At 43.9% G+C, this 27,809-nt stretch overlaps 1 protein-coding gene across 4 annotated transcripts in view; it reads right to left on the bottom strand.

Annotated features, from left to right (window-relative positions):
- LOC147622961 (protein REVEILLE 6-like) overlaps positions 1 to 19,822 on the bottom strand; it is a 61,859-nt gene extending 42,037 nt beyond the window's left edge. For 2 of the 4 annotated variants that reach the window (XM_086822573.1, XM_086822575.1), the window contains exons 1-5: positions 19,478 to 19,822; positions 3,437 to 3,494; positions 3,177 to 3,300; positions 2,890 to 3,051; positions 2,611 to 2,751 (exon numbers count right to left, since the gene is read on the bottom strand). In XM_086822573.1, the coding sequence (XP_086678699.1) occupies positions 2,611 to 2,751; positions 2,890 to 3,051; positions 3,177 to 3,300; positions 3,437 to 3,494; positions 19,478 to 19,647 (655 nt within the window). In that variant the 5' untranslated portion in view covers positions 19,648 to 19,822. The remainder of the gene's footprint in view (positions 1 to 2,610; positions 2,752 to 2,889; positions 3,052 to 3,176; positions 3,301 to 3,436; positions 3,495 to 19,477) is intronic. The other 2 variants (XM_086822574.1, XM_086822576.1) reach the window with 1 other exon arrangement.
- Positions 19,823 to 27,809: the final 7,987 nt, after the last annotated feature.

The raw sequence follows: 27,809 nt of genomic DNA, 5'->3' as shown, positions 1-27,809 counted from the left end.
TTCAAGTAATTCCGGGTCATGGAATGGACGAGCGCAATGTCCCTATGTTCACCATGTCGGAATGCTGTGAGAAAGAAAATGCTAAAGTGTAGAGAGAGAGAGAGAAGTTGTATAAACTCTGCTATATACACAAGATCCGGTACAAGAGGAAGTTGTCACATGCACTGTACACTGCACTATAATGCAAGGTGACAAGATGGCTCATCGTCAGTGCAACATTATACAGCAGTTGAACCCTTCAGGATTTGATATTTGTCGTACACCATGACCCCATTGTAATCCTCAGTCTAGGATATGTCACGCACAAGCTACGTAGGTCATTCCTCAGCCTTAGAGAGTCAGTCGGTCAATCAAAGTCCCTTCACCCACTTGGAGAGACTCATTCATGCATATAGAAGTCAATAGAAGCCTTAGGGTTTGCATCAGATCATGTTTGCATTTTGCATATCATTCATCCCATATGCATATAGACCATTTAGATCATTACAGAAGACTCGGAATATCATCGAGCATTTTCCCATATTTTATTATTTATAACATTTTCCCATATTTTATAACATTTATCCGGCATTTTTACCATATTATTATCAACATTATCCATTTATGCAAGACATGTTGCAGTTGGCCAGCTTTCAGCCAACCGACCTGCATATAAATAGCTCAGCCTTGCATTCATTCATATCATCTCATAAGCATTGGAGTCAAGCGTTTCCCTTCAGCACAAGGAGCATCTACGCATGAAGCATTCCGCCTTACATCAATAAAACGCAGCATCCACAACTTTCAGCCAGTAGAAGCAGATCAGTACCTTGCGTTTTCAGCATACATACAGTTTTCAGCATTCAGTCACATCATCGTTTTGCTACAGCCCTACCGGTGAAGGGAAAACGCATTCATTCATTCATTTTCAGCATATATTCACAGCCTAGAACAATCCCAATCATCCCCTTCTCTCAGCCTCAGATTTGCAGCCTTCCTACATTCCATTGGAAGAGTGCATAGGCTTGAGATCGGTCATCATTGGTGCTTCTACAACCTTGTACAGTTCAGCCCGACTCTTGGTCTTTCAAAGGTCTTGCGTTTGGCTTATCTACAGTCCAAAGTCAGTCCCTCATTCATTCTCTTCAAAGATAATAAAGCAAATACTCCTAGCAATAGGACGGGGACCTTCACTGGGTAATTTGGGACCCAATAAGGTGTACAGATCTATATCCCTCTCTCTCATATCTTAAAGTTTGAAGTGATAAAAGTGGATTGTTAAAGACTCGCGAAACTCAGGATAAAGAAGGCGGTGTGAGACTTTGTGTGACAAGATCCTTCATTACGCATAATTCCACTGCATGTTACAGAAGTGGGGGAGCAAGGGTGGTATTTATACCACCCTATGCTGCTGGTCGGCCAACTGAAAAACAGCCAACAGCAACAAATATGTCCACGACTGAATAAATGACTAGTCGGCCAGCATAAATGCATGTCAAATGCTATGCATATCGCGATTGGTCAGCTCAGAGTATCCTCCCACTCGCCTCCGAGTAGAGACTGAGAGAGCCGAGACCATCCCTCGAGAGGAGCGGATATGCAGAGTATGCTCCATAGGGGAGGTAGACGACAAGGCCCAGTATATAATAAGATACAGGGGAGATTTCACTGCCTCTTCTGGGAGGGGACTGAGGTTCAGGCCACTAGCATGGGCGATGCACTATGGGGACCAGTGATCTCTCGGGATGTAACTGATAGAGCTCAGACCACATAGGGATGAGAGGACGTGCTGAGAGACAAGGCCAGCCGACACAAGACGTTGCCCAGAGATAAATCACTGATTTCTTCACGGCTTGAGCATCCACATCGGCCACCCACGTCAACACTGCCACATCGACATCAGCTCATACCAGCCATGCATAGGGGCCATATTCACATCCCGGAGGAGTCCCAAGTGGGCAGGCCTACTCCATCCTACATGCCACGTGCCCTCGACCCAGAGCACCAAGGATCTCACCACATAGAGACAGATCCATGAGATTCTCTAACAACATGATATGCCCTTACCATAGCCACATCTGCCATCAGGAGGCTTATAGAGTCCTGTTTTGGTTTTCAGTTTTCACGTACATTTTTTAGCTTTTCCATGGCACTATACACCCGTGGTATCATTGTACTATTCATGGTGTCATAGGCCCTTCGGGTCTTTTGTAGAGACCTTTCTTTCTCTCATAATTCAGTTTTGAAGATCTCTGCTTATCAAGTAAAAGTTCCCTTAAGCTTCCACATTGAGCACCAGAGAGCTAATAAGAACTAAAATCGGTGGCAACGTCATATTGCCCAAAGTCATGCAGACCCAGAGTTCATTCCCAATAAGGATGGCACTTTCATGATGTGCCATGACTAGTATCCTAGAGGAAGCAGGTGTCACAAATGCTGCGGGGGGAGAGAGAGAGAGAGAGAGAGAGAGAGAGAGAGAGAGCATGTACGCATGCTTCCATCAAATTTCAATTTAAATTATCCTACCTGAAATCAAAACAAACCTGCCTATCCTCAAATAATTAACTTATCTTCCAAACAAAGTCTTGCCCATATATTCCATAAAACAAAGGAAAACTATTGCAAGCACACCTCGAAGAACAACATCCCCATTCCCTTGACTCATCGGTACCATTTGATGTGGAAGAATCGAAGAAGAGCTTTCCCCATTGCTACCAATTTGATCCTTAGGAGGAGCAATACCCATGGGCCCAATCCCTGTAGCCACAACACCTGCTTAGAGATTTTAAAAAAAGAAGTCAAGGGATGGCCTACATACACCGAAGTGCTCTCCTACAAGAAGATCAAGTCTGCAGAAGAAAATATTTTCAGGAGGCTGCAAAAGCTACATACTTGCAGAAACTCGCTTACCTTTCTTCACAAAGCCAACAGTTCCTGGAGGGGCCATGTGGTGAACCCAAGCAGGCATAGCTGACGCAGAGGAGACCGGAGTGGCCACACATGGTCGTAGTGCAACAGTGTATGCAGGCTCTGCTTGGCTAACAGAGATAGTCACTTGCTGTGTAGCAAGTGCTGCAAAAAGCAAAATTCAAAATTGTATGTATGTGATGAAAAGTACAAAATACATTCCAAAAGAAAGGAAAAAAAACAACGAAAGAAAATCAAACAAGATCGGATATTAAGGATCAAACTCTAACCAGATTTAGAAGCCTTTTGTGGATAAGGTTGTGCTGATTTACGTTTAGGTCGTGGAGGAGGTACATGCTCCCCTGTACCATTCTTCTGTACTTTCAAGAAGTACTTTTGTGCATGGCTTCGAATCTACAAAGAATCCAAACACCAACCCTTGTCAAAGGAGCTCCATTTCCACATAGACTTGAGGGCATTCAGCATCAGACCTACACATCGAGCCTAAAACAGCCATATATTTAGTTCCTCTTTAATCATTGGAACTCACTTGGATAACAGTTTTTGAACCAACAAAAGCTTCAATCTTTTTCCAATCCCGATCAAACCTGCAGGTACAAAAAAGGGATCAAAAAATCAACAATATTCCAACAAGCAACACACAAAATTATGAAAGAGGATACAGCGTGGTTGGTGGATGCAGCCAACACTCCCAAGTAGGATGTTTCAAAGCACAAAACTTAAACTCAAATTGCACAATTTGAGAGATGAAGAACAATAATCTTTCATTGATGTGATACAATAAATTGCTATAAGCCCCCACACCAATGTGCTCCCATGACAGGAGCTTCAATGGGTAATCAAGAGCTGAGATTGTAATTCCACCAATCGGAGTAGAATGTTTGTTGAACACAATGCTAATCGATACACTTAAATACACTAAGATTTAATGGACAACAAACACAATACAAGATGTAATTTGTTGAATTGACAAGAGACACACAATGAGCCGAACAGCCGGCCCCTCCCTCAAACATAGTTGTTGGCATACGGTTATACCATACAGGACGGTACGATATCGTACCGAAATTTACCGTACCATATGAAATTTTGGAATACAATGCTGTAAAGTATGGTTTTTTTTTACACTTATAAATTTATAGATTATCAATTTGAAAGGATAGAGAGCTTAAAGGTTGTTATAAACCAAAATTCCATTACAAACAAATGTACAAAGCATAGTGCTAAGGGCGGTTAGACCATAAGATCGGTGCAATGCGCACTAGGCACAAGTACAAAAAAAAAAAGGATAAGAGGGCGCACGCTAGAATCTAAGTCCTAGGACCTAGCTGAAAAAGGCATCACTATAGGAGCTCTCGCTGAGATCATCTGTAGGAAGAGAATAGGGCACCTTCGAGCCCTTCCCAAAGTTGCCATTGCTAAGGAGGTTGCCTTGCAAGTGCCAAGGCCTAAGACAAGAGAGCTTGAGACCAATGAGAGCATGAGCTTGAGAGATTGAAACTTGTGATGGAGAGAAGGTTGGAGGAGAGCTTTTTAACAGGAGGCCAAAGAGTCCCAGGCACCCACCCAAGGCCAAGGGCCAAGGCTCAACTATTGAAAGACGGTCTGCGAAGACACAGAGAGAGGGAGGTAGTTGAGGAGAAGCCTTTGCTTCTTGTTGCCCTAACTAAGGAAGATGCCTCACCTCAACCTCCAAATACGGAGCAGTGATGATCACAAGGATAGAGCAAACAGATATTTTGCATCCACACCAAAAGTCAACATCCACAAATCCTTCATTGCTGAGCCTAAAACGACACCAAAAGCAAGCAAGCCCCATAACAATCAAAAACAGCCATAAACAGCCATAAATGGCCAATTTTTTCAAAAAGAGAAGACTCAAAATAGTAATGGTCAAAAACAAAAGGGAGAAAAAAAAATCGGTCCGTACAATACCACATGATATCGTACCGTACCGTACTATACGAGTGTGTCGTACGACATATGAGAGCAACTGTACCCTCAAATAATGTATATTGATCTTAGGAGAATCAAGTGCACACTGTCATCGGCATTTCTGACCAGATTTCCATACCAATGCATATGAATGCAGTACACTTTACCACAAACAATATGGTTGTCGGTGATGATCTTCTACTCACACTACCCTCTGAAGTGCCCATGTTCCCTAGCATCTTCTCTCTATTGTTCCACCCACACATGGTAGAAACAATCTTCAAAAGAGCACGTAGGACAAGAGAACATTGCATAGGGTATGTGTACACGGAGTCTTGCTTTCATAATTGATCATTAAAACTTATCAATTGCAAGTAGAGTCGATGTCAATGTAAGTCTTCGCGGTGGAAACATCTAAAGTGTTGAAATCTTCAACTTGTCGCGATCCTTCGTGCAACAAAAGTCTTCAAGTGGTTCCAAGGAACCTTGGGAAAGCTTCTCCCATGGTTCAACTTGAGAAAGGAAGGCTGAAATTGTTGGGTACTTCGGAGTCTCTTGTGTATCATTAGCCATGTGTAGCCGTCCTTATGTCTTCACGTGTGTACCTGCGTGTCCAAGTGTGTACTACCCCCAAAGGGTTCGTATGTATGTGTGTCCACCTTATATGTGTGTGTGTCCATCCTCTGAGTGAGTTCACCTTATACGTGTGTGTGTCCACCCTATGTCTGTGCGTGACCTTATTCATATGTATGTGTGTGTGAACACCAGTCTAGGTGTGAATACCTCTTATACTTGGATAAGATAAGTGTGACCATGTGTCAAGCATCTATTTGTGTGTTGTATCTATTTGAGTCAAAAGATAAGGTTTGCTACCTATAAAAGAATGTACTTAGTGTACTTCATCAATGAAAGTACTTTGAGTCATGCAACAATCTCTCTATCATTTTGAGTATGTACTTAGTGTACTTCATCAATGAAAGTACTTTGAGTCATGCAACAATCTCTCTCTATCATTTCCGCAGCAAACCATCACTCCCACACCAGATTATCCAGGCAGAGTTTGCTACCCAATGGTAGTGGAGGCACTCTTCCAGACAGTCACATACCTCCATCGCATCAGTCACATGGATCCCCACAAGTCCCGAGGCTTGCCCTGGAGTCCTCCAGACAGCTAGCACTTGAGGGGCACTCTGGAGTATGGTATGCACTAGTTTCCACTCGGTTCTCAGTAAATGGGCTCTGCATGGACCGCCTACCCCCCCTTCAGTACAATTTGGACTCCCCTTTTTTCCGGTTGTCTCACGAGAATACCAACCGGGTTATCCAGTCAGCTCTTCTTAGCCTTTACACACATTGCACATGGATCACACCCCCGGAGCTCCCCACAAAGATGCACTTGCGATTGGCCAGATACGGGTTTCTTCCCACCACCTAAAAGTGGAGACAAGTAGAGCTGAGCGCATCTTCAGAGCCGGGAAGCTCGTACGGACACAGAGAGGAGAGGATCTGCCGACTATGCCACACAGAGGTTGAGACGGAGGAGCATTACATATGCCGCTGCCCAATATACTATGAGATCCGCGGGAGGTTTCACTGTCTATTTGGTGAGGGATTCGGTCCACTCTCCAAGATCATTGACTTCCAGGACCAACGTTGCCTGGGCCTCTTCCTGCTTGAGCTCCGCAAACACAGGAACACCTTCTTGAGACACAGGCCCCAGCCACCCCGCCCCCTCCCTCGGCAGCCAACCATCACCAGTTTCTTCCGGACCCAAGAGGTGGACACCGACATAGTGAATCTTGTGGACCCTCCACAAGCTTCTCTGGACCTACCTCGCCCGAGAAGAGTTACCTCAGACCGAGCCTCTGCACTCCAGCGTGCCCGACGCCCTCAACCCCCCCGTCAGCCACGATCAGCTCCAGATCCAGGACATTCTCCACCGCCATCGAGCTACCTTTCCACGCGACATAGCTGAGGGAGACCTCACGGCCATACTCGGCGTCAGCCCCATGCTTGACATTTTGGAGAGTGGTATACCATCTACTCGGAGCTAATGTTGCTCCCATGTTTTTATGTTCTTAGTATTCCATGACGAGTTTCCATGGACAGTTTTGTATCACCCCAATGAGATAGCTATATTTATGTTTTCTTTCTGTTTTATTTTCCATTCCATCATGAGATATGCCATGGACATTATTGTATCACTTTGGTCTCACAGGCCCATTGGGTCTTTAGTAGACGCTTAATATATCTTTCTTTCTTTAGAAGACCAAGGTTATGGTGTTTAACACTAAAGCTCAGTGGGTCTGGAGATCAGCGCCTATTTTCACATATGGGCAGGAGACAATGGAGTATGTTGACTCATACACATATCTTGGAGTGGTGTTTATTGGGCCCACATTTTCCATGAGGGGGGCAGCAGAGGCCAGATTGACTAGAGGATATGCAGCACTAGGAGGTCTAGAGAGGATGTGCTCACAGGTACAGTTTCAGGAGCCACACACTAAGATGTGGCTTTTTGACACGTTGGTCACATCGGCTATGCTATATGGAGTACAGATCTGGGGGCCTAGCCTAGATCGTCACAGTCGATCAGGACGCACATACGATGGATGGAGATTGATGGAGAGACCACTTGTGTCCATGATCTCCACGATGATTCGGGCTAAGGCCTCGGTACCCCATGAGATTATCAGAGCCGAGATGGGAGCACCATCAATCGTAGTCAGATCAGTGTACTTCATTCATAGCACCTGGGAGCTTCCCCGACACCGGTATGCATGACTTGCTTTAGAGTCCTCTCATCAGCTAGCCATGGAGGGAGACACTTCATGTTGGTATGCGCAGATAGCATCCTGGTTTGAGCTCCATGGGTTCAGTTTAGACAGACTTCCACCCTTCCAGTACTCTCTGGAGGCACCCTCTCTCACCTTGACACATTCTGAGATTAGTAGTCATCAGACAGGACCTCATTCAGTTGGACACTAGGAGGACATGGCTAGAGCCCTCACAAGAGTTGGGGACGAAGATGGCTTTTCTATAGAGACCATCTTCTCCGCACCACTGAGGATGGCTTTATACTTAGAACAAGCTACATGGATACCGCCATTGGGCAGATCCGCACCTCTTCACATCAGTTAGAGATAGAGACAAGCAGATTTAGAGCCATACCTCCAGGGGACAGGATTTGCCAGATTTGTTGGATAGAGCCAGAGATGGAGGAGCACTGCATCTGTCGCTGCACAGCATATTATGAGATTCAAGGGCGCTACCATTGCCTTTTCAGAGAGAGATTTGGACCACTGGCTAGAGTCATGGACTGTTGTGATCAACGATGCTTGGGTTTTTATCTCCTGGAGATCCGCAGGCTCAGAGAGTCCATTATCAGGAGCAGATGCCCGACTGGCAGGGACCACACAGAGATAGATTACTGACTTCTTTAGAGGGACTACCCGGGAGGACACACAACCGACAGCCCAACAGTGGGCACCCCGTGGGACTCTAGTTGAGAGAGCTATCCAGTTGGGCAGATCCAGACGCCCAAGGGCTCGCGGATCCTCACATCGGAGACGGTGCCTACACCGAAGGATTCAGAGCATCATTGCGAGGCATCGAGCTCGTCCTACCAAGCATCTCACTATGGCAGATACCCATGCCATCCGACAGAGACCCATGCTAGAGCTCCTAGGATGATTACCACTTCAGCCATATACTGTTGTACTCACTGTCACTTTTGTACTCCCCCATATTCATGTATTCATGTATCCATGTACTCATGTACCCCATTTTGACTAGTAGCATTAGCTTCCCACTCTCCCTAGTTGCTGCTTCCGGATGCTCCCTACTGATGTATTGTAGGGCTAGATACTTACCTTCAGTTCTTTCTTTTCTTTTCCAAACAGTGTATCAGATGTCACATGGTTGTAACTTTGGTCTCATAGGTCACTTTGGCCTTTTGAAGACGTTAATATAACATTTCATTTCATTTCTCTCTCTCTCTCTCTCTCTCTCTCTCTCTCTCTCTCTCTCTCTCTTATGGCACTGGATGGAGTTAGACATAGATCTGCATAGCATGCTTGTACTACCCCTTCAACATATAGAGATGCATCTTGCCTTAGCACTCCATCCACATCCCCACCCCCCTTTATATTGTTTGTATATGGGCTCCACCAATCCATGATGATTCACAGTTGTATCCAGACACATGCACACTTTTTCTTTTCTTTCTTTTCCTTTTCTTCCGATGACCGAAAGAACACAGTTGTATTATTTTTTGTCTCATAGGCCGACTTTGGCCTCTCGTAGTCGTTAATATATCTTTCTTTCTTTCTTTCTTTCTCTTACTTATTGCCTACACACAATAGCCATGGCCTTCTTTGAACCTCCATAGCTCTCACTTGTGCTAACTCTGATTACCAACATGGTATCAGAGCCTACCTCTCCTGCCAACAACTGCGTGCACCTTCTGCTCATCAGACACACCCAAGCGCTCTGCTCCCTTTTCTTTCACTATTTTTTTCTCTCTTTTCCCTTTCTACACGATCGTCACCCTGCTGTGAGCTTCTCCCATGACATTTGTCCGTGCTGTGCGTGAGCTTCTCCCATGAACTTCGCCTAGAACCATCTCGACGTGCGGTAATCCCTGCAATACAGCTCATTAAAATCTTATAAGGCTTACCTAAGCCTTAATTAAAAGGTTTATTTGCCATCAACTTTGTTGCCGCTCTGCATGTACACGTGTACACTGCAGACATGCCGTCCCGTTTGAATGTGTAGTTCTTTGCCACCACTACTCCTTCAACCTTCCCAGCTAACACCTCTCCACCAGGCGGGTCTTCTCCACAGCTGACTACGCCAGGCCTCACGTCGGTTTACAGAGAGCATCATGACCATTGCATTACCATAGCAAAAGGGAGCAGAGAATCATTACCCACATCAGCAAACAACAAATCAACATCATCATCACGACCTACATCATCAAAGCATTATCATCGTCCTTATCAAGTCAAAAATTGATTTGGGGCTTTCAAATTTTTCTCCCAAAATTGTCTAATTCAAGGTGCCAATGAGTTTAATAATTAGGGCTTTCTGCAAAATTGAGCCTCTACAACATTTAAAATTCGGGGTTTTCCAATTTTTGCCTAAAAATTGACACATTAAGCTCTAAAAATTGGGCTTTTCCAATCTAAGGCCTCCTTCATCAAATTGAAGCCTCCACCGACACATTGTGGGACTACCAAGTTCTCAATCCTTGCCCTCGAGCCTAACATGACAGGCCAAGCGTCCATTCCTTGGTGCCGATGCCGGCACTAGAAAAGAATCTGCACCAACATCTTCTCAACATAGGAAGTCCCTGCAACTTTCAAAATATTTTTATTTATGTTTTATGTGTAAGAGTAAAGGGTCCTCTACCCAGGATGTCTCCCGAAAAAGATTTGTAATGAATGTTCATTTGTGTTAGTGTTTTCCCATCTATGCTTGTGCTATAAAAGGCTTCGTAATTTTCTTCATTACCTTGTTTTGAGTCAAGGGGGTAGTCTAGAAGGGTTGAGGAATCTTCTGTGTGGTCAAGCTCCATTTGCAGGCTTGACTGTGATCCTTTGTATCACGTCAAGTGTAACTCGCCCGGGGGACACACTTGTTGATACCATCAATGCATATTAAAACACTTAAACATGGCCACAGCCTTAACACATATCCATCATCACTTTGCATAAAACATAAAACTGGACAAAACATCCACAAATGCTGAAAATGGAGCTTGCACGTGTGACACCGCATAGAGGCGGCGAGATAAATCACTCCCATAAGTCCAGATATCATTATCCATGTCCCAAGTAAATGGGCGAGACAAATCAGTCCCATAAGTCCAGATATCATAATCCATGTCCCAAGTAAATGGGCGAGACAAAACAGTCCCATAAGTCCAGATATCATAATCCATGTCCCAAGTAAATGGGCGAGACAAAATAAGTCTCCTGTCAACAAGACATCGGTCCACATGACCCTTGGCATAGACATAAGTCCTGTCATGTCCACTTTACCACTTGCACTCCGTGTTGGTACTCTGACCACACACCTTGGATGAGAGGTGGGCTCATGTAACAAGATAAAACAATCACTCGTCGCAGGCATAGATAACCTGGTGTTCCATAAGCATTTCTGCTACACATAGTTTATAGGCATTTCGGCCACCAACTCACACTACCCTCTCAAGTGCCCATGTTCCCTTCCATCTGCTCTCTATTGTTCCACCCACACATGGTAGAAACAATCTTCAAGAGAGCAAGTAGGACAAGAGAACACTACACACGGTATGTGAACCATGAGTTCCATAAGTCCAATGTATCCCAAATAAAGAGAGCCATAAAGAATAATCCATAAACTTGAAAATATTCCGCCTGCCATCATAACACACCATGTGTGCATGGCCGGAATCCACACGGACACCGCCCGAAAGTCCACAAATGTCCTGCCATGTCCTTGGACTCATATGCATCCACTCATATGATCCATACACATGCCCAGGTATAATACATACATGCATCCGCATGTTTCTAGGCCTGACACGCATCCGCATGTCCCTAGAATATAGGGGTCCATCATAACACACCATGTGTGCATGGCCGGAATCCACACGGACACCGCCCGAAAGTCCACAAATGTCCTGCCATGTCCTTGGACTCATATGCATCCACTCATATGATCCATACACATGCCCAGGTATAATACATACATGCATCCGCATGTTTCTAGGCCTGACACGCATCCGCATGTCCCTAGAATATAGGGGTTTGTGACATCAAGTATGGCCACTATGATCTTTTGCATCACGTGGTGTCAGAGAGCCCAAATCACCACAGGTATGAATCTTCACTCCAAAGGGGGGTTTGTTGGGTATTTCCGAGTCCCCTGTGTATCATTCACTGTGTGTACCCGTCGTTATGTCTTCATGCGTGTCCATGTGTGTATTTCCCCCAAAGGGTTCATATGTATGTGCGTCCACCTCATATGTGTCTATGTCCATCCTCTGAGTGTGTTCACCTTATATGTGTGTGTGTCCATCCTCTGTGTTCACCTTATATGTGTGTGTGTCTACCATGTGTGTGTGCGTGACCTTATTCATATGTATATGTGAACACCAGTCTAGGTGTGAACACCTCTTATACTTGGATAAGATAAGTGTGTCCAGGAAGCTGTTAGCGTGCGCAAGCCCCTGAGACCCCCCCCCCTAGCATCCCCTCCGTTGTGCGACTCCACCTTCCCCACGCTCCCCTCGCCATGATTGTTGCCTCACTTAGAGGCCTCCACCCTGGTCTACAAAATTGTTGGTAGTCGCCCTGCGCGTGGACACCTCAGGGATCTTTTACAAGCCAACCTCATTGGCGAACCAGCAAAGATCACTGATATTCACCCTCTGGGGCGCGAATACTACCAGGTGGAATTCGAGCATGGCTTCAATCTAGCATCTGACCCATTGACTGGCGTTTCGGGCTTCCCAGTGACAGTTTGCTTCCCAAGCCTTCCTCTTCTCCCCGTGACTGTGGTGCCATCGGGAGAGTGATGAGAGTCTCCCTCCCTCCCTCCCTCCCTCCCTCCCTCCCATCACCTTGAAGGGAAGAATGACACCACTGCCATTCTCCCTTACATTCAAGGAATAATGGCAGTGGTGCAATTCTCAAGGCCTCCCATCACCTTTATGGGGAGAATGGTACCACTACCATTCTCCCTTATATTTATGGAAGAATGGTAGTGGTGCCATTCTCAAGGCCTCCGATCACCTTCATGGTAGTGGTGCCATTCTCAAGGCCTCCGATCACCTTCATGGTGGGGAGAAAGACACTACTACCATTCTCCCTAGCATTCAAGGAAGAATAGCAGTGGTGCCATTCTCAAGGACTTCCATCACCACCTTGAAGGGGAGAATGGCGCCACTATCATTCTCCTTTAGATTCAAGGAAAAATAGCAGTGGTGCGATTCTCAAGGCCTCCCATCGCCTTCAAGAAAGAATGGAAGTGGTGCCATTCTCAAGGCATCCCATCCAGCCTGCATATCACCCATTGGTGGCTCCTGTTCCATGCCATAAGGCTGAAAAATCATGCCCGGTATCTCCTCTAACTGTGGTATATCCATAGGGATATCTTCTGCCATCTCTGGCTGTCCATTTGGACCATTTTCAGCACCATTTAAGGGCTGGTTTTCCTGCTGTAATGGCTGATTTACAGCCCTTTGTTGTTGTCCATGATGTCCATCATCATCAAAGATGACTCTGCCAGGCTCCTGTTGCCTTGCAGGCTCCTTATACATGCATGTTTCATCAAAAATGACATCATTGCTGCGTATGATCTTTCTATTCATGGGATCCCAAAGTCTATACCCCATTTCACCTATGTCACCATATCCTAGGAATATGCATTTGTGAGACTTAGGATCAAGTTTGGTGCGCATTTCCCTGCGTATGTGCACGTACGCAACGCAACCAAACACTCTCAAGTGCTTGTATGACGGAGGCTTCCCTGTCCATACTTCCTCTGGCACTTTCCCACCAAGCCTCGTGTTAGGTGACCTATTTATAAGGTGAACGGCTGTCATAACAGCTTCAGCCCAAAAACCATGAGGTAATGCAGCATGTGACAACATAGAACGGACCTTCTCCTGAATGGTCCTGTTCATTCTCTCTGCTGTCCCGTTTTGTGGAGGATCATAAGGAGTAGAGAGCTCCCTCTTGATGCCTTTAGCATCACAAAAGTCCTGAAACTGTTTGGACATGTACTCTCCACCATTGTCGGAACGCAAAGCCTTCAGTGTTTTGCCAGTTTGATTCTCAACAAGAGCAACAAACTTCTGAAACACTGAGAATGTATCACTCTTCAAACGAAGAGGATAGACCCACACCTTGCGTGTGGCATCATCTATAAAAGACACAAAATATTTTGCCCCTCCCAAAGAAAGCTGAGGCATCTCACATACATCTGTATGCACAAGCTCTAACTGAGCATCTTTCTGTCCAAGAGCTTTCTTGTGGGGGCACTGCAGTTGCCTGCCATATATACAATGCTCACAAAACTGAAAACTTGAAAACTTTAGAGAAGGCAAGTAACCCAAACGAGACAATTGCTCCATTCCTTTGACACTCATGTGTCCCAACCGGCTATGCCACATAGAAATTTCCGGCAGCTCGGTTGCATTTACATTAGCATGGTGACAAACACCTACATGCATGAAATAAAGAGTGTCCACCTTAGAGCCTCTGGCAACAACCAGTGAGCCCTTACTAATCTTCCACTTTCCACTACCAAATGTGGTAATATAATCAGCATCATCAAGCTGTCCAGTAGAAAGCAGATTCTTCTTGATCTCAAGCACATGCCTGACATCATGGAGCATAAGCTGTGAGCCATCTGAAAATACAAGCCTCACATCACCTCTGCCAAGAATCTTGCATGCATGGTTATCACCCAAATAAACCACTCCTTCATTGCCAGCAGTATACCTGACAAACAAGTCTCTGCAACCTGTGACATGAAAGGAGGCACCTGAATCAATGATCCATGAGTGCATACCATGACCACTTGTAAGAAGTGAATGGGCATCAAGTGAAGACGTAAATAGGATTTCATCCTCACTGCCACCTGCATGTGACACATTGATTTCTTCAATCTTGACTCCACTTTTGCCCTTTGGCTTTACATCTTTGGCTTCATCTTTCTCTTTGTCTTTGCCTTTTCCCTTTTCTTTTTGATCATTTTTCCATTTGTAGCATTGCTTTTTAATGTGTCCCTTCTTGCCACAATAATGGCATTCCAAATTGTCTGCCAGGTCATGGGTGAAGTAGAAAGTTGTATGCCATGCCTATGTGAGCTGTGTGGGTGCTAGTGTGGAGCTCGCCAGTGACAGTAAGAGGTATGTGTGATCCGCACCAATAGGACAGGGGGGGATGGTGAAAGATGTCACTGCCTATGTGGTCTCCATGGACCCCATGATGTAGTCCACTGTGCTACCCCTCCTGATCGTGGAAAGCATGTCCATAGAGCCTCTTGAAAGGGGCACCAACTTCTAGAGAGAGGGGAGAAGAGAGAGCTGACAAGATGTCCACCCTAGGTATTGGGCAAAACGGGAAAGTGAGTTGGAGTCCAAGTTGGGATTGACACATGGCTGGTTGCTCTCTTTGAACAAAGGGGATAGTCTAGGCGGTGGACATTGAGCTTTGTCCACCTCAAGACATCAGCGTGCGAACACAGCGCTGGTCATAATTTATAGGTAAGTTTTGGCTGCTCAAAACTTAATAAAGTGTGTACACAGCCAGATCCTAAGGCTCAGTTATGACCAATACTTAACACCTGTCACATGCCACATAACCATGTCAACAAACAGTTTCACACGCAAGGTTCACAAGCGGGCATCCCCTTACCCAGAACAACACATTCGTCAAGCAAGCATAAAAACAATATGCAAATTCAATTTGAGGGTAAGCACATAAAGATGCTATGCAATGCGAAATTAGTATGGACAATCCCCGTTCATGAGAATATACCAAAATAGATGTGTTCCAAGCAAGTACACAAGGTGTCAGACCCAGTGGAACACCAATCCTCCAAGTATTTCACTCAGGCACGAGTCCCAACGGAAAGCCAAATCTACAATATCATATGAGTGGCATCAATCCCCTGTACAACAGCCATGGACGCCAGTCCAATGTATACATATAATGAGAAAGTAAGGGTGGCCCAGTTGGTTGGCCAAATGGTGATAGAGATGGACGATTGCATACTAAAAGATACTAGGGTGCAATAGTCAATCACGCAAATAGGATCTTTAGCACAAAACTTAAACTCAAATTACACAATTTGAGACATGACAAATAATAATCTTTTATTGATGTGATACAATAAATGGCTATAAGCCCCCACACCCATGTGCTCTTGTGAAGGGAGCTTCAATGGGTGATCAAGAGTTGAGATGGACGATTGCATGCTAAAGATGCTAGGGTGCAATAGACAATGAGGCAAATAGGATCTTTCAGAGCACAAAACTTAAACTCAAATTGTCACCAGCCTGGACATTTCCCAGTCTGAAAGGGGTCTGGTGGACTCCAGGATGTTTAAATATTTGGAAAGTACAAGCTTTGAGAATGGGGGATTATCCTAGAATACAAAGGACCACATTCCTAAAATTTAGGAGAGTTGCTATTTTTGGCCCGACTCCGATGGAAATTCTGTTCGCGTCATTACATCTGGAATTGAGCAGATACCAAGAGTTGGCAAAGTGCCTATGACAGAATGTCTACCATTTGGGATATTTTTAGAGATAAAGTTTATGGAAGGACCCATCTCTTAGATTGGGACATGTGGCAAGGAGGTGGACCAAAGTGAGACAAGTGGCCTGACATTTGTTAGAAAGTGGATCAAAGTGAGACAAGTGGCCTCACACTTGTCACTTCAGCTATTGTGTGGCTCTCCACTTGTCATCGTAGCCTTCTCTTGCCATTTTAGCTCATGGGAGGCCCAAATCTATAAATTGGAGCCCTCTCTCTTCATTAATGGAGGCTCTCTTGCTCCACACTAGCCTCTACCACCATTGAAGGCTGCCCTAATGATGGCTACTCTCTTTCTCTCTCTCTTGAAGGCTGCCCATGAAGAATACCGGCTGTTGGGGACTGTTTTGGAGGCTTCCATCGCGAAGAAATACTGAAGGCAAGGGAATTTAATCATTTATCATGATTTCTAGCCATTGTACTTGTTGCACCAACATTTGTACTTGTTGTACCTGCTATACCAACCACCCGACCGGCTGTACCAGCCTTTGTACCTGCTGTACCAGCCACCGCACCGGACCGGCTGTACCAACCTCTGTACCTACTGTACCAGCCACCGTACCGACTGTACCAACCACTGTACTTGATGTACTAGTCATTGTACCTACTGTACCGGCATTTGTACTTACTGTACATGCTGTACCAACCACCGTACCGGTTGTACCAGCCACTGTACCTGCTATACCAACCACTGTACTTGCTGTACCAGCCATTATACATACTGTACCGGCTGAATGGAGAGTTGTACTTGCTGTACCAACTCTATTGCATGAAGACCCGTGGTTTTTGGGGAAGAATCAGTACCCACATGGAGGTATATGGATTATATTGTTGGCTCGGCATTTCTACAGCCTATGTTCCGGCTTGGTAGCCTTGTGTTGGGTTGTGTTATGGTATTTGTATAGGGATAATCCGGCATCTCCCGTGGGGAGAGTAAGGCCCTCAAAGCTTGTACATGATATTATTCTCCTTGGGTAATAAAATACTCCAAGGGGGGAGGGGGGGTCGGCCCATTCCGGCCTCTATGCGGTGTCACACGTGCAAGCTCCATTTTCAGCATTTGTGGATGTTTTGTCCAGTTTTATGTTTTATGCAAAGTGATGATGGATATGTATTAAGGTTGTGGCCATGTTTAAATGTTTTAATATGCATTGATGGTATCAACAAGTGTGTCAAAGGCCCTAGTCCCCTGGGCACCACCCACCGCCTGCGAGTTACACAAATTGCATAATTTGAGAGATGAAGAATAATAATCTTTTATCATGTGATACAATAAATGGCTATAATTCCCCACACCCATGTGCTCTTGTGAAGGGAGCTCAATGGGTGATCAAGAGCTGAGATGGACGATTGCATGCTAAAAGATGCTAGGATGCGGTAGATAGTGAGGCAAATAACTATGGAGTGGCTAGGCTGGAGTTGGACTATATAAATGGACCACATGTGTCCTCTCTGCCCCCCACCAAGTCGTAGATGGAGGCTGGGTCGATATGACCCTTCCCCATCCACCAACCAATAATTGTTGGAAGAGTCATCATCACCAGCTGCCACGTGGAAATGGTTTATGCCATATGCCTAAGCTAAGGGTCCTTGACCATAGAATAAAGGGGCAATTAGCCCTTGGCCCCTTCCAATCCTCCACAAAGTTACAAACCTTTATGGTTCACATGGGATTGGAGGAAGGGGGGGCCTAGCCGGCAATGGCCATCCGTGTCTGTTCTACGCCTGGGATCTCCTTTACAACATGGTATCAGAGTTGGTGCTCTGCTTTGCCTTGCTCCCGCTTGTGTGTACACGCTGCTGGGCTGAGCCAAGCCAAGCTCGTAGTAAAGCCTCTGCGCCCAAGCTCGCCATGGCCTTTGAGCCAAGCATCTGCAGCCCTGACCAAGCCTCGTCGCCTCTAAGCCTAAGCTGATGTCGTGCCTCTGAGCCAAGCCATCAATTTGTTGTAACCTTTGTTCGTGATCATTGTGGAGCCGGGTTTTGACGCCAGGGGGAGTGTTGGAAGAGTCGTCATCACCAGCTGCCAGGTGGAAATGGTTTATCCCATATGCCTAAGCTAAGGGTCCTTGACCATAGAATAAAGGGGCAATTAGACCTTGGCCCCTTCCGTCCCTCCACAAACCTTTGTGGTTCACATGGGATTGGAGGGGGGGGGGGGGGGGCAGTGGCCATCCGTGTCTGTTCTACGCTTGGGATCTCCTTTACAACAATAATGTGAGTCACAAGTGACCTTCACGCTTGCCACAAGTTTGCACCCATCCGAGTGCTCCTCTAGGCCCCACAATCTCAAGACAAGATCCACATGCGAAGTCTACCAACCCCATTGAAAAAACAGAGGTAATGGTGCTCCAATTTGATACTTGAGCCCTAATGTGCTTGCTAAACAAGTCAAGCCTCAACTCAAATGTGTGCTGTGTTGCAGTGGCATGGCCATCCCATCCCATGGTCCATGAATCTCAAGCCCAAGTCAGCATGCCCAAATGACATTGGATTTGACAAAATTTTGGCCTCCATTTCTAGACATCCACACATAAAAGAAGCTCTTACGTTGATTGAAGGATAAAGATTTTGCCTTAATAAATAAATGTTATTTATCCCCTCCCTTGGCTAATTTGGGGGGAAAGGAAGGGTGTCACAAGTCCAAGTCAATCTTAAGTTCCAAACCTATGTGCTCCTATGAAGGGAGCTTGGATGGCTGATCTAGAGCTACAAAGATGGAGGCTAGAAGGAAGCTAGGTTGCTGAACAGCCCAATCAGCCTCTGATTTCACCATTTTGCCTAACTTTTCAAATCTTCACAGCCCTCTTTCGTCCCTGTGTACTACTTTAATTGACAGACAGATAAGATTTTTGCTTTGCATTCATAGCACTCACTGCACTTTATCCTCAAAGATTGCCCTTTCTCTGCCAGAAGAAGGTCTATCAATGAGCTCACCAGAAAAAATGAACCAAGGACTTCATGAGCCAATCAGCCGCAGCCTTGCCATGTGGCCGGCTCTTATTTTTTGCATTTGAGAGAGAGTGGCTAAAAAAGTGACTTTTAACTAACTGCTAGATGATGCAAGAGTTTTTTCGTCACCGACAATCTGCGTCTATGAGACATCTGCATCCATGCCCTTCAGTGCCGGCAAACCTTCTCATTTAAGCTTCTCCGTTTGGGGCACACCAACAGATGTTCAGGCTATCATTTAAGGACGAAAGAGAGGCTATTCTGCTTAACGAAATCGATGAATGGTGCCGGCATATTGTCCGCAAATCCTAAAATTTGCGCAAACCGTAAGACTTGAAACAGTAGACAGGTAAGAGGAGGGCACTTACAGCTGAAGGGCTTCGAGAAATTTGTCATGCTCCTGCTCGGTCCAGCTCTCCCTCGATTTAGTGATGGTGTAGGGCTTTCTCACCTTCTTCGACATATCCTCTGCGGCAGAGGCCGCGGTCGCGTCCGCCACAGTGCCCAGCATCTCGGCCGTCCCAGGATGCACCGCCATATGTGAGGCTCAAAACAAGAAACCCTTCTCTGCTACCTTACTGAGCTACGAAAGTAGTTGTAGTACTAACACGATAGAGCCCCTGATACGATACAGGAAAAGATTGACCCAAAGAGCTTTGCAGAAGCTTTTGTCGTGTGCGGAGACGGAGGGTTGTGCGTGGGTGAATTGATGTGAAAAAAGGGAGAGAGAGAGAGAGAGAGGAAAAGGATTGACAGAGCTTGGGTGGCCTCAAGTATGGCAGCTGTGGAAAATGAGAAAAGCTCATTGGTCACATGCCGGCAGGACGGTCCCAGCATCTACGAATGTGGACCTACCCTACATACATGAGGACCAAAATGGTCACACTTGTCCCACTGGCCTCCTGCGCCCGTGTGACTTCCAATTCTCCAACCTCGTGCCTCAACATATGAAATTTCCTCCAATACCCTCCTCTCTCAATTGCATTTACATAATAAGAAACAATTTTTTGTAGCTTTTTCCATGGGAGAGAGTACACATCAATTTGGTTATTCTTTTTTATGAACCTCAATTCCTAGTTAATGAATACATGTGTTCTTTTAAGGAAAACTTGTTTTTCTTTTGCTAGTCTCTCTCTTTCCTATCCAAGCTTCTTTTTTTTGGTGAGAAATCAATATACTGTCAAAAGAATAGGTAACTTTACAAAAGTATAGACCCAAGTTCAAAACCTAGTTACAACCATAGAGGTAAACCCAAAAAGAGTTGATACAAGACACAACCAATCACAAAGCAACAGAACCCCACCCATTACATATGTTTGAGGAGGTTAACCAAAATGACTACATAGCTTGTTAATATACAATATGATGTAAATTAACACCATAATAGATGAGACCCATAACCTCGTGTAATTATATAATTTATACCTTGCACTATAATTGATCCACTTAGAGCAAGTGTACATTATGTTGGGATACGTAGTGGCATTCTATCTGTTCATTGTTTTTCACTAAACCACATAAAATAATTGATTCCATCAAAGAATGAGTATAGATTTTATAAAGTATCCTTGCACACATGCTCGCAAACAAGTTGCCTTTATTTTATCTCCACCAAAATTATACAATGTCTCCCACCAAATAAGGTGAGATATAGCTACACTACACCATAGGATGGCTCTAAGCTTGAGTTTCTCATTTTGGAATCCTCATCTCCACATTAGCATATGTCCCTCCACAAGGTAAATTTTTGAATGATGATTTGGCTGTGGTTTTAATTCACTAAATTATGTATCGTGGTTTCCAATGGCACTTGTCCTCCATCAACCTGACTTTGAGACTGCTGGCTCGCTAATGGTTGAGAACACACTCCATGGATGCACACGTGGATCCCTTTATGATGAGGTAGTCCCAAACATTGACTCTTTACCCTTCCTCAGGTTCTGTGTTCCTCGTCTTACGTGGAGATACTTAGTTTTAGTAATGTAGTCCCCCATGGTTTCTTCCTCCTCCTGCTTGAGGTTATGGATCTGTGCAATTGGGCTCCATTTGACTCCACTGGTCAAGAATCCCACTATGAATGTATGTCTTAAGACCTTGTAAATTAGCATTTTTCAAGTGAGTTTAGAGACCTAAACCACTAGTATGCTTTGCATTCAAGGTAAAGGCCGAATGAGTAAATCTTGGTCGGATCATCAAGCCCATCTCATGGCCTTGCAAATTTGATCAAACTTCTCTAGGTATTGAATGGAATCTCCAATTCCATCAAATTTGGTCATCATCATTGAGATGTGGATTGGCTTTGCCCAACTCTGGGCCTTTGGTGTGCTATGTTGTTTGCAACCCCCTTCCCATTTTGAGCGCCATCATCAACATATCTTCTGGATATGCATGGGGTGGTAAAACGTAAGGAGGTGGTTGCGCAAAACCCTTTTGTTTCAAGGTGTGAGATCTCTTTCCCACCAATGGGGTTGGGTTATGCGGTTTCCAATGGCACTTGTCCTCCATCGACCTGGCTTTGAGACTGTTGGCTCGCTAATGGCTGAGGACACACTCTATGAATTCTCACATGGGTCCCTTTATAATGAGGTAGTCCCATACATTAACTCTTTACCCTTTCCTAGGTTTCATGTTCCTCATCTAAACGAAGAAGAACTGGAACTTGGTTTTGTGGATAAAGGTGCTTCTATAATGGGCTTATGTGGAGAGCATGACTCCTACTTATGTTGTGTGTGCTTGTTGTTGTGTGTATTGTGGAACATTTATCCCTGGTGGTACAACAAAAGGGACATGTCCCATTTCCATTAATTGCAGCTGTTGTCTCGCGATCATGGTTTACTTATGATAATCCCAGCTTAGGATTGACACCATATGTTTGAAACAGTATGGCATCAACGACATGGTTTGACCACTTTGTATATGGGAGCAAACCTTGAGGTTTGAGATCCCACTGAGGATTGACACTATCATGTATGCTTGAAATATTATGGCATTAGACATGGTTTAACTTCTTCCTGTGAGAGCGAACCTTGAGGTTCAAGATCCTGCTCCCACTCCTTGAGTGGAGGTATGCCCAAAAATACGCACGATTGAATGCCTTCTTTATAAAATTTAAGGTGATGTTAAGAAAGCCAATTAGTGAATCGAGAGCTCGGAGGCCCGTAGTAGCGGCTCTTGTTTCCAAGGGTTTCGTTATTCCTCCACTCACGTGTGTGTTTTGTTAGCTCATTTCTGCCCTATCGAGCTCAATTAGTGCTTCGGACATTGGATGACCCACTCGCGTTTATGTTGAGATATCAAGCTCAACTAGTGTTTTGGACATTGGATGACCCACTTGGGCTTCGCACTTATGCCATTGGCCAACGATTACTTTAGTCTTAAGTAAGTATGTCTTTAGACTTCCCTATTTCACAAAACTCATGGTAAGGCCGCTTTATATGTAGCATCTTCTTATAAAAGATAAGTGTCTATTTGCTTTATATATTCTAGCACTGTCTTATAAAAGATAAGTGTCTATATGATTGATATATTCCAGTATCCTCTTATAAAAGATAAGTGTCTATTCGTTTTATATTTTAGTACCGTCTTTTAAAAGATAAGTGTCTATACACTCTATGTATTCTAGCATCCTCTTGTAAAAGATAAGTGCCCATTCACGAGCAAGTAAGATGGCAATCGCCTTATGGCAGGTCAAGCACGTGAAACCATGTTAACATACAAAGTGCTTAACATAGCCCCCCCTTTCTAATGTGGTGAGCATGTACTTGCATCCTAAGGGTGGTGATGAAGCTATTGTGATATTAGAGAGGTGTGATAGCCTAGGATATGCCATGAAGTGAGATTAAGTGATAGATATATGACCAATCTGCAGTGGTATATTAGGCATTGGGCATATTGGTGATAAGCTTTGGTTAGCCCTAGAGTGGTAGATAGCTTATTGAGGTGACATGGAAGGTGGGTACAAAGTAGAAGTTCTTCATGTGAGGCCTTCTATTATGGAAGTGTTTCAAGTTTATGCATTTGGTAGAAACATCCCATGCTCTTTTATTGGTGGAATGAGCACCATGACCACCGATGAATGATTTACATGGGTAGATGATGGTGTGGTCTATACCTTCTTGGTATGATAAGATATTATGCCTAGGCCCCATAGCATGATACATATAAAGTGGCCATTAATCACATTGGCTAACATTACTCTGAATGAGCGGCAACACCTTCGATCAATATTTTTATATTGCGCAATGCCCTCATGTACAATGATTAAGGGAAATCTTTCAGCTTATGACTTGTGTAATGCCAAACAATAGTCAAAACTGAGTTTATGACGTGTAATGCTGGACGAAAGTCAAAAGTGAGCCTATGACTTGTGTAATTCAAATACATTGACTAAGGAATCAGCATAGGCTAGCTTATTGGGCCCCTGGATCCCCGGACATTGATTGGGCAGTCAGGTAATATACAAGTCTTGTATATAAGACAATTTGACTAATGAGAAAAAACATAATCCCATTCTCACAATTGAGTTTGAGTTTCTTGCTCTTGTGATGAGGTTGCTTGTATACTTTCTCTTCTTCTTTCTTGCATGCTTTCTTAGGGATTGTGTGGGTGAGTAATGACGTTGATGCATGTTCTCTTCTCCCTCTACCCTTCTCTCCCCTTTTCCTTTATGCTTAGGAATTGTAAGGGTGAGTAATGATGATGCATATTCTCCTCTCCCTTTCCCTTTCCCCTTCTCCTATATGCTCTCACTCACTAAGGCATTAAAGTAGAGCTTGAGCTTTCCATAGCTCTCTCTCTCTCTCTCTCTCTCTCTCTCTCTCTCTCTGCTCCCAACCCATTTGCAAAGCTCCTTCGTCTCAACAACAATGAAGGCAAGTTTCAGGACCCTACTAAGAGTGGATAGAGATGTAAGCTGGTAAGATTATTGCATTCTTCTTCTTATTCTCTCTATCTTGAAAGACTTAAGTGGTCTTAAATTGGTGAACATATTTGGTGCCACTGGGGAAGAACCTTTTCTTAGTGTTAAAATGGTGGGGAAGAGGAAATGCAGCACAACAACCAGCAATCAGATAGAATGATCAAGTTGAAATTGAATCGGCATTGTTATCATATGAAGTACAAGAAACTCAGACTCTTACTATGGATGGGCTAATCCCCAAAATCCTAGCCTAGTACTAAGGAGCTCAATTAGCTTAGATCTGACAATTCATATAGTGCAATGAGTGTTAGGCTTAGACTACACACTCAGTAGGGGTGGCTTTTGTTCGCTATCTTGTTCACTATTAGTAGTTGCATACAAGATGGGCTTTTATAATAGTCCCGGTAGTAGGTGAATAGCTCGTTGTCTCCAAGTCATGATTGAGGCTTCATCTCCGCTGATGTAATTAGGTAGGTGCGACTAGAACTCTGCAGTTCCCAAACAGCTAAATTGCATCGGTTAGGTCAACTCTGCAGAACAGCTTCCAGAGAAGACGATGACCTGAGATTCCTCCTTTGATGTAGGAATCACTTTCCACCAAACATGCGCACATTTTCCAAGGCTTTGTATACCTTAGAGATGGTGTGAACTTACATCTTTGAACACTTATGACTCCCTTAATATACTTTGCATTTGGAGTATTGACATAGCTTGGTTGAAGTGCAAATCCACCAATTGGTGGTGGTGTTTAGCTCTTGTTTTTTATTTGTTTTTTGGTTTATTTGGATACCTTGGTGCAATGGAGTATGAAGCAACTCTTCAAGCACAAGTTGCATAATTACAAGTAAGTGTTCAATTATATTTCCATTTCAATTCTTGCTCTTCTCGTCTTGAATTTGTAAAATTCTAATTTTTTGTTCATTTTAGGAGTTAATCTCACCGTTAATACCATTAGGTTGCATTGATCATACTACTAGATAGGTTAGGAAAAGTGAAAGCATCCTATCAAATTAAAAATCCAAAAACATGCACCATTAAGTAAGGAATTAGAGGAAAAACTTGGATTTTTTGACCAAAACACAGAAAATTGTTCTCTAGTTTGCTTGCATACGTGCTCGAAGAGTGCTAGCATGGAAGATCTTAGACACGTGCTAGTACTTCAAAACGTATAGGTGTACATTTTGAGAAGGCAAAGAGAACCCCTATTGGGAAGCTTGGAACATCTTACGATGGATCGACTCAAGTTAACAAGGTCCTAGTAGGACTTGATAAAGATCCGAAACCAGTATACATTGGGAAAGACCTATCTCCACCAAAAGAAGAAAAAGACCTCATTGACCTACTCATAGAATTCCAAGGCTGCTTCACTTGTAAATGCATTGATATAAAGGGAGTACCTCCAAATGTGGTCAAACACACTATTCCCATTATTAAAGGGGCAAAGCCATTAAAGCACGGGGCCTATTAGTCATCCAGTAGATAAATTCAAAATACTATAGAATGGTCAAAGATAAAATTCGCAAACTTATTGAAGCTAGATTCATTTGTGAGATAAAGCATACTGAATGGCTATCCCTAATAGTCATAGTGCTTAACGAAAAATGGAAAGATTCGGGTTTGTCTTTATATCTCAAAAAGGTTAATGCAACCATGGTGAAGGACTATTTACCAATTACCATTTAATGAGCATATGCTGGAACGAGTAGCAGGCAAGGAGGCTGATAACTTTCTTGATGGGTTTTTGAGAAATAATCAAGTGGAGATAGACCCAAGTGATTAATATATGATTGTATTGTGTAAAGAGTTATGCCATTTGGTCTATCCAATGCCCCAGGCACTTTTTAAAGCTTATGTGCATGGCATATAAGGAATACCTTAGGGAGTTACTTGAGGTTTTCATGGATGACCTTTGCATCAATTCCAAATGGAAAGCACACCTTTGGTGCCTGAGGAAGGTATTTTAAAAATGCAGACTGTACAAATATATTCCCCAACCCACTTAAATACAAGTTTTGGGTAAGACATGGGGTGATACTTGGCCACATTATTTCAAAACATGGCATTTCTACAAATGATAGCAAGGTAAAGTAAAGCAGATTCTTGAGCTCCCGCCATCCATAAACTGGACATGTCAGATATTACAGAAGATTCATAATCTTGTATGCTGACATAGCTAGATCCTTGTATAGACTACTCATCATTTTTAAGTGGACAAATGATTTTCAAAAAGCCTATAACACTCTCAAGAAAGCCTTTGCAACAAGTGCACAAATCCTAAGATCTATTATCTTTTCCAGTCACCCAATTGAATGATGCTGAAGAGAACTATACCCATTAAATGATTCCACCAATTGAATGATGCCAAATAGAACTACACCACCACAGAAAAGAAATGACTCTCAATGGTCTATGCTATAAATAAATACTACCATTATCTTTTGGCGAACAAATTTGTGGTCATAGACCATTAAGCACTTCTTTACTTGGTCAAGAAGCCTTGCCCTATGGGAAGGATAACTAGAGGGATTTTGATCTTACTAGATTTTGATTTCACGGTGGACCATGTGTGAAAGGGCTCATAACATCACGTGCATGCCAACCACTTGTCACATATCCCTAATGGAGAACTGAAAGTCATAGTGGAGGATAAATTACCGGATGCCCCACTATTCAAAATGGGATGAAGAGATCATCCAGTATTTGGGCTAACAGTCTTCCCCAGAGTGACCCCTTGAGCACGGTCCCAAAAAGACAGCCCCTTACTAGTTGATTTGCAAGGCAATTGTACAAGCTAGGCTAAGATAGGATCATAAGGTGCTATTCTTAAGAATTCAAGTACGTCAATGTCCTTGAGCAAGTGCACTCCGATGTGGCTAGTTGACGTTTCTCAGTAGGCTCTAATGCAAAGAGGCACTGTTCTCAAGAAGTTGAATATGTCGATGTCCTTGAGCAGGCTTATGGCCGACTTTGTTTGGAGATCTAATTGAATTATTGAATTTATAAAAAGCTTTAATGATGAATATAAGTAATTCATTAGGATTCACAACCATGATAAAATGCCCTTGCACCCTATAGTACCTTTACAACCATTTGAGAAATAGGCATTGACTTTGGTGGACCGATTAGTCCAGCAGCTCTTGAAGAAATCAGAATTATTACCATTACACACTATTGTATATCAAATGGGTTGAGTCCTAGGTTACCACAGGCTAATGCTAGAGTAATAACCAAATTTCTTTACGAGAATATAATTACTAGATTTGGGTGTCCACTTAAACTAGGAAAGTGATAGTGGGTGTTAATCCTAGTTAGGAGTAACAGTTATGCTCCTCCATTTGAGGACATTAATAAGTGTCATGTAAAGGCACTATAAAGATTGTAACATTATGAGATATCGGCCACCCAAGGCCTTAGTTAGTAAGTTTTGGGCCCAAGTGTGAATAAGGGCCAATTGTATATAAGGTATTTTCTCATAATGAAGAGACACAATCCCCCTTTGTTCTATGAGAGTTCTTACTTTGTCTTGAGAGAGAGAGAGAGAGTGTGTGTGAGAGAGTATTCTAGCACATGTGCCTTCTCTATACTTGCATGCTTGTGTGGTGAAGTGAGAGAGAGAGATTGCCTTGTGTGGTGAAGTGAGAGAGAGAGATTGCCTTGTGTGGTGGTGTGAGCAACTCTACGGTGATGACAATGTGGAGGTGAAGTTTGGAGGATTGGAGCTTCTCAAGTGAGCTTGGAGACCTCAAGGGACATGAGCTCAAAGCATTGGTAAGTTCCACGAT

Source organism: Cibotium barometz, chromosome 28 (assembly GCF_041138505.1).
Source record: "Cibotium barometz isolate CiBa-2024 chromosome 28, ASM4113850v1, whole genome shotgun sequence".
Taxonomy (NCBI): Eukaryota; Viridiplantae; Streptophyta; class Polypodiopsida; order Cyatheales; family Cibotiaceae; genus Cibotium; species Cibotium barometz.
Note: the sequence above shows the minus strand (reverse complement) of the source record. Positions and strands in the feature narration are given on the sequence as shown.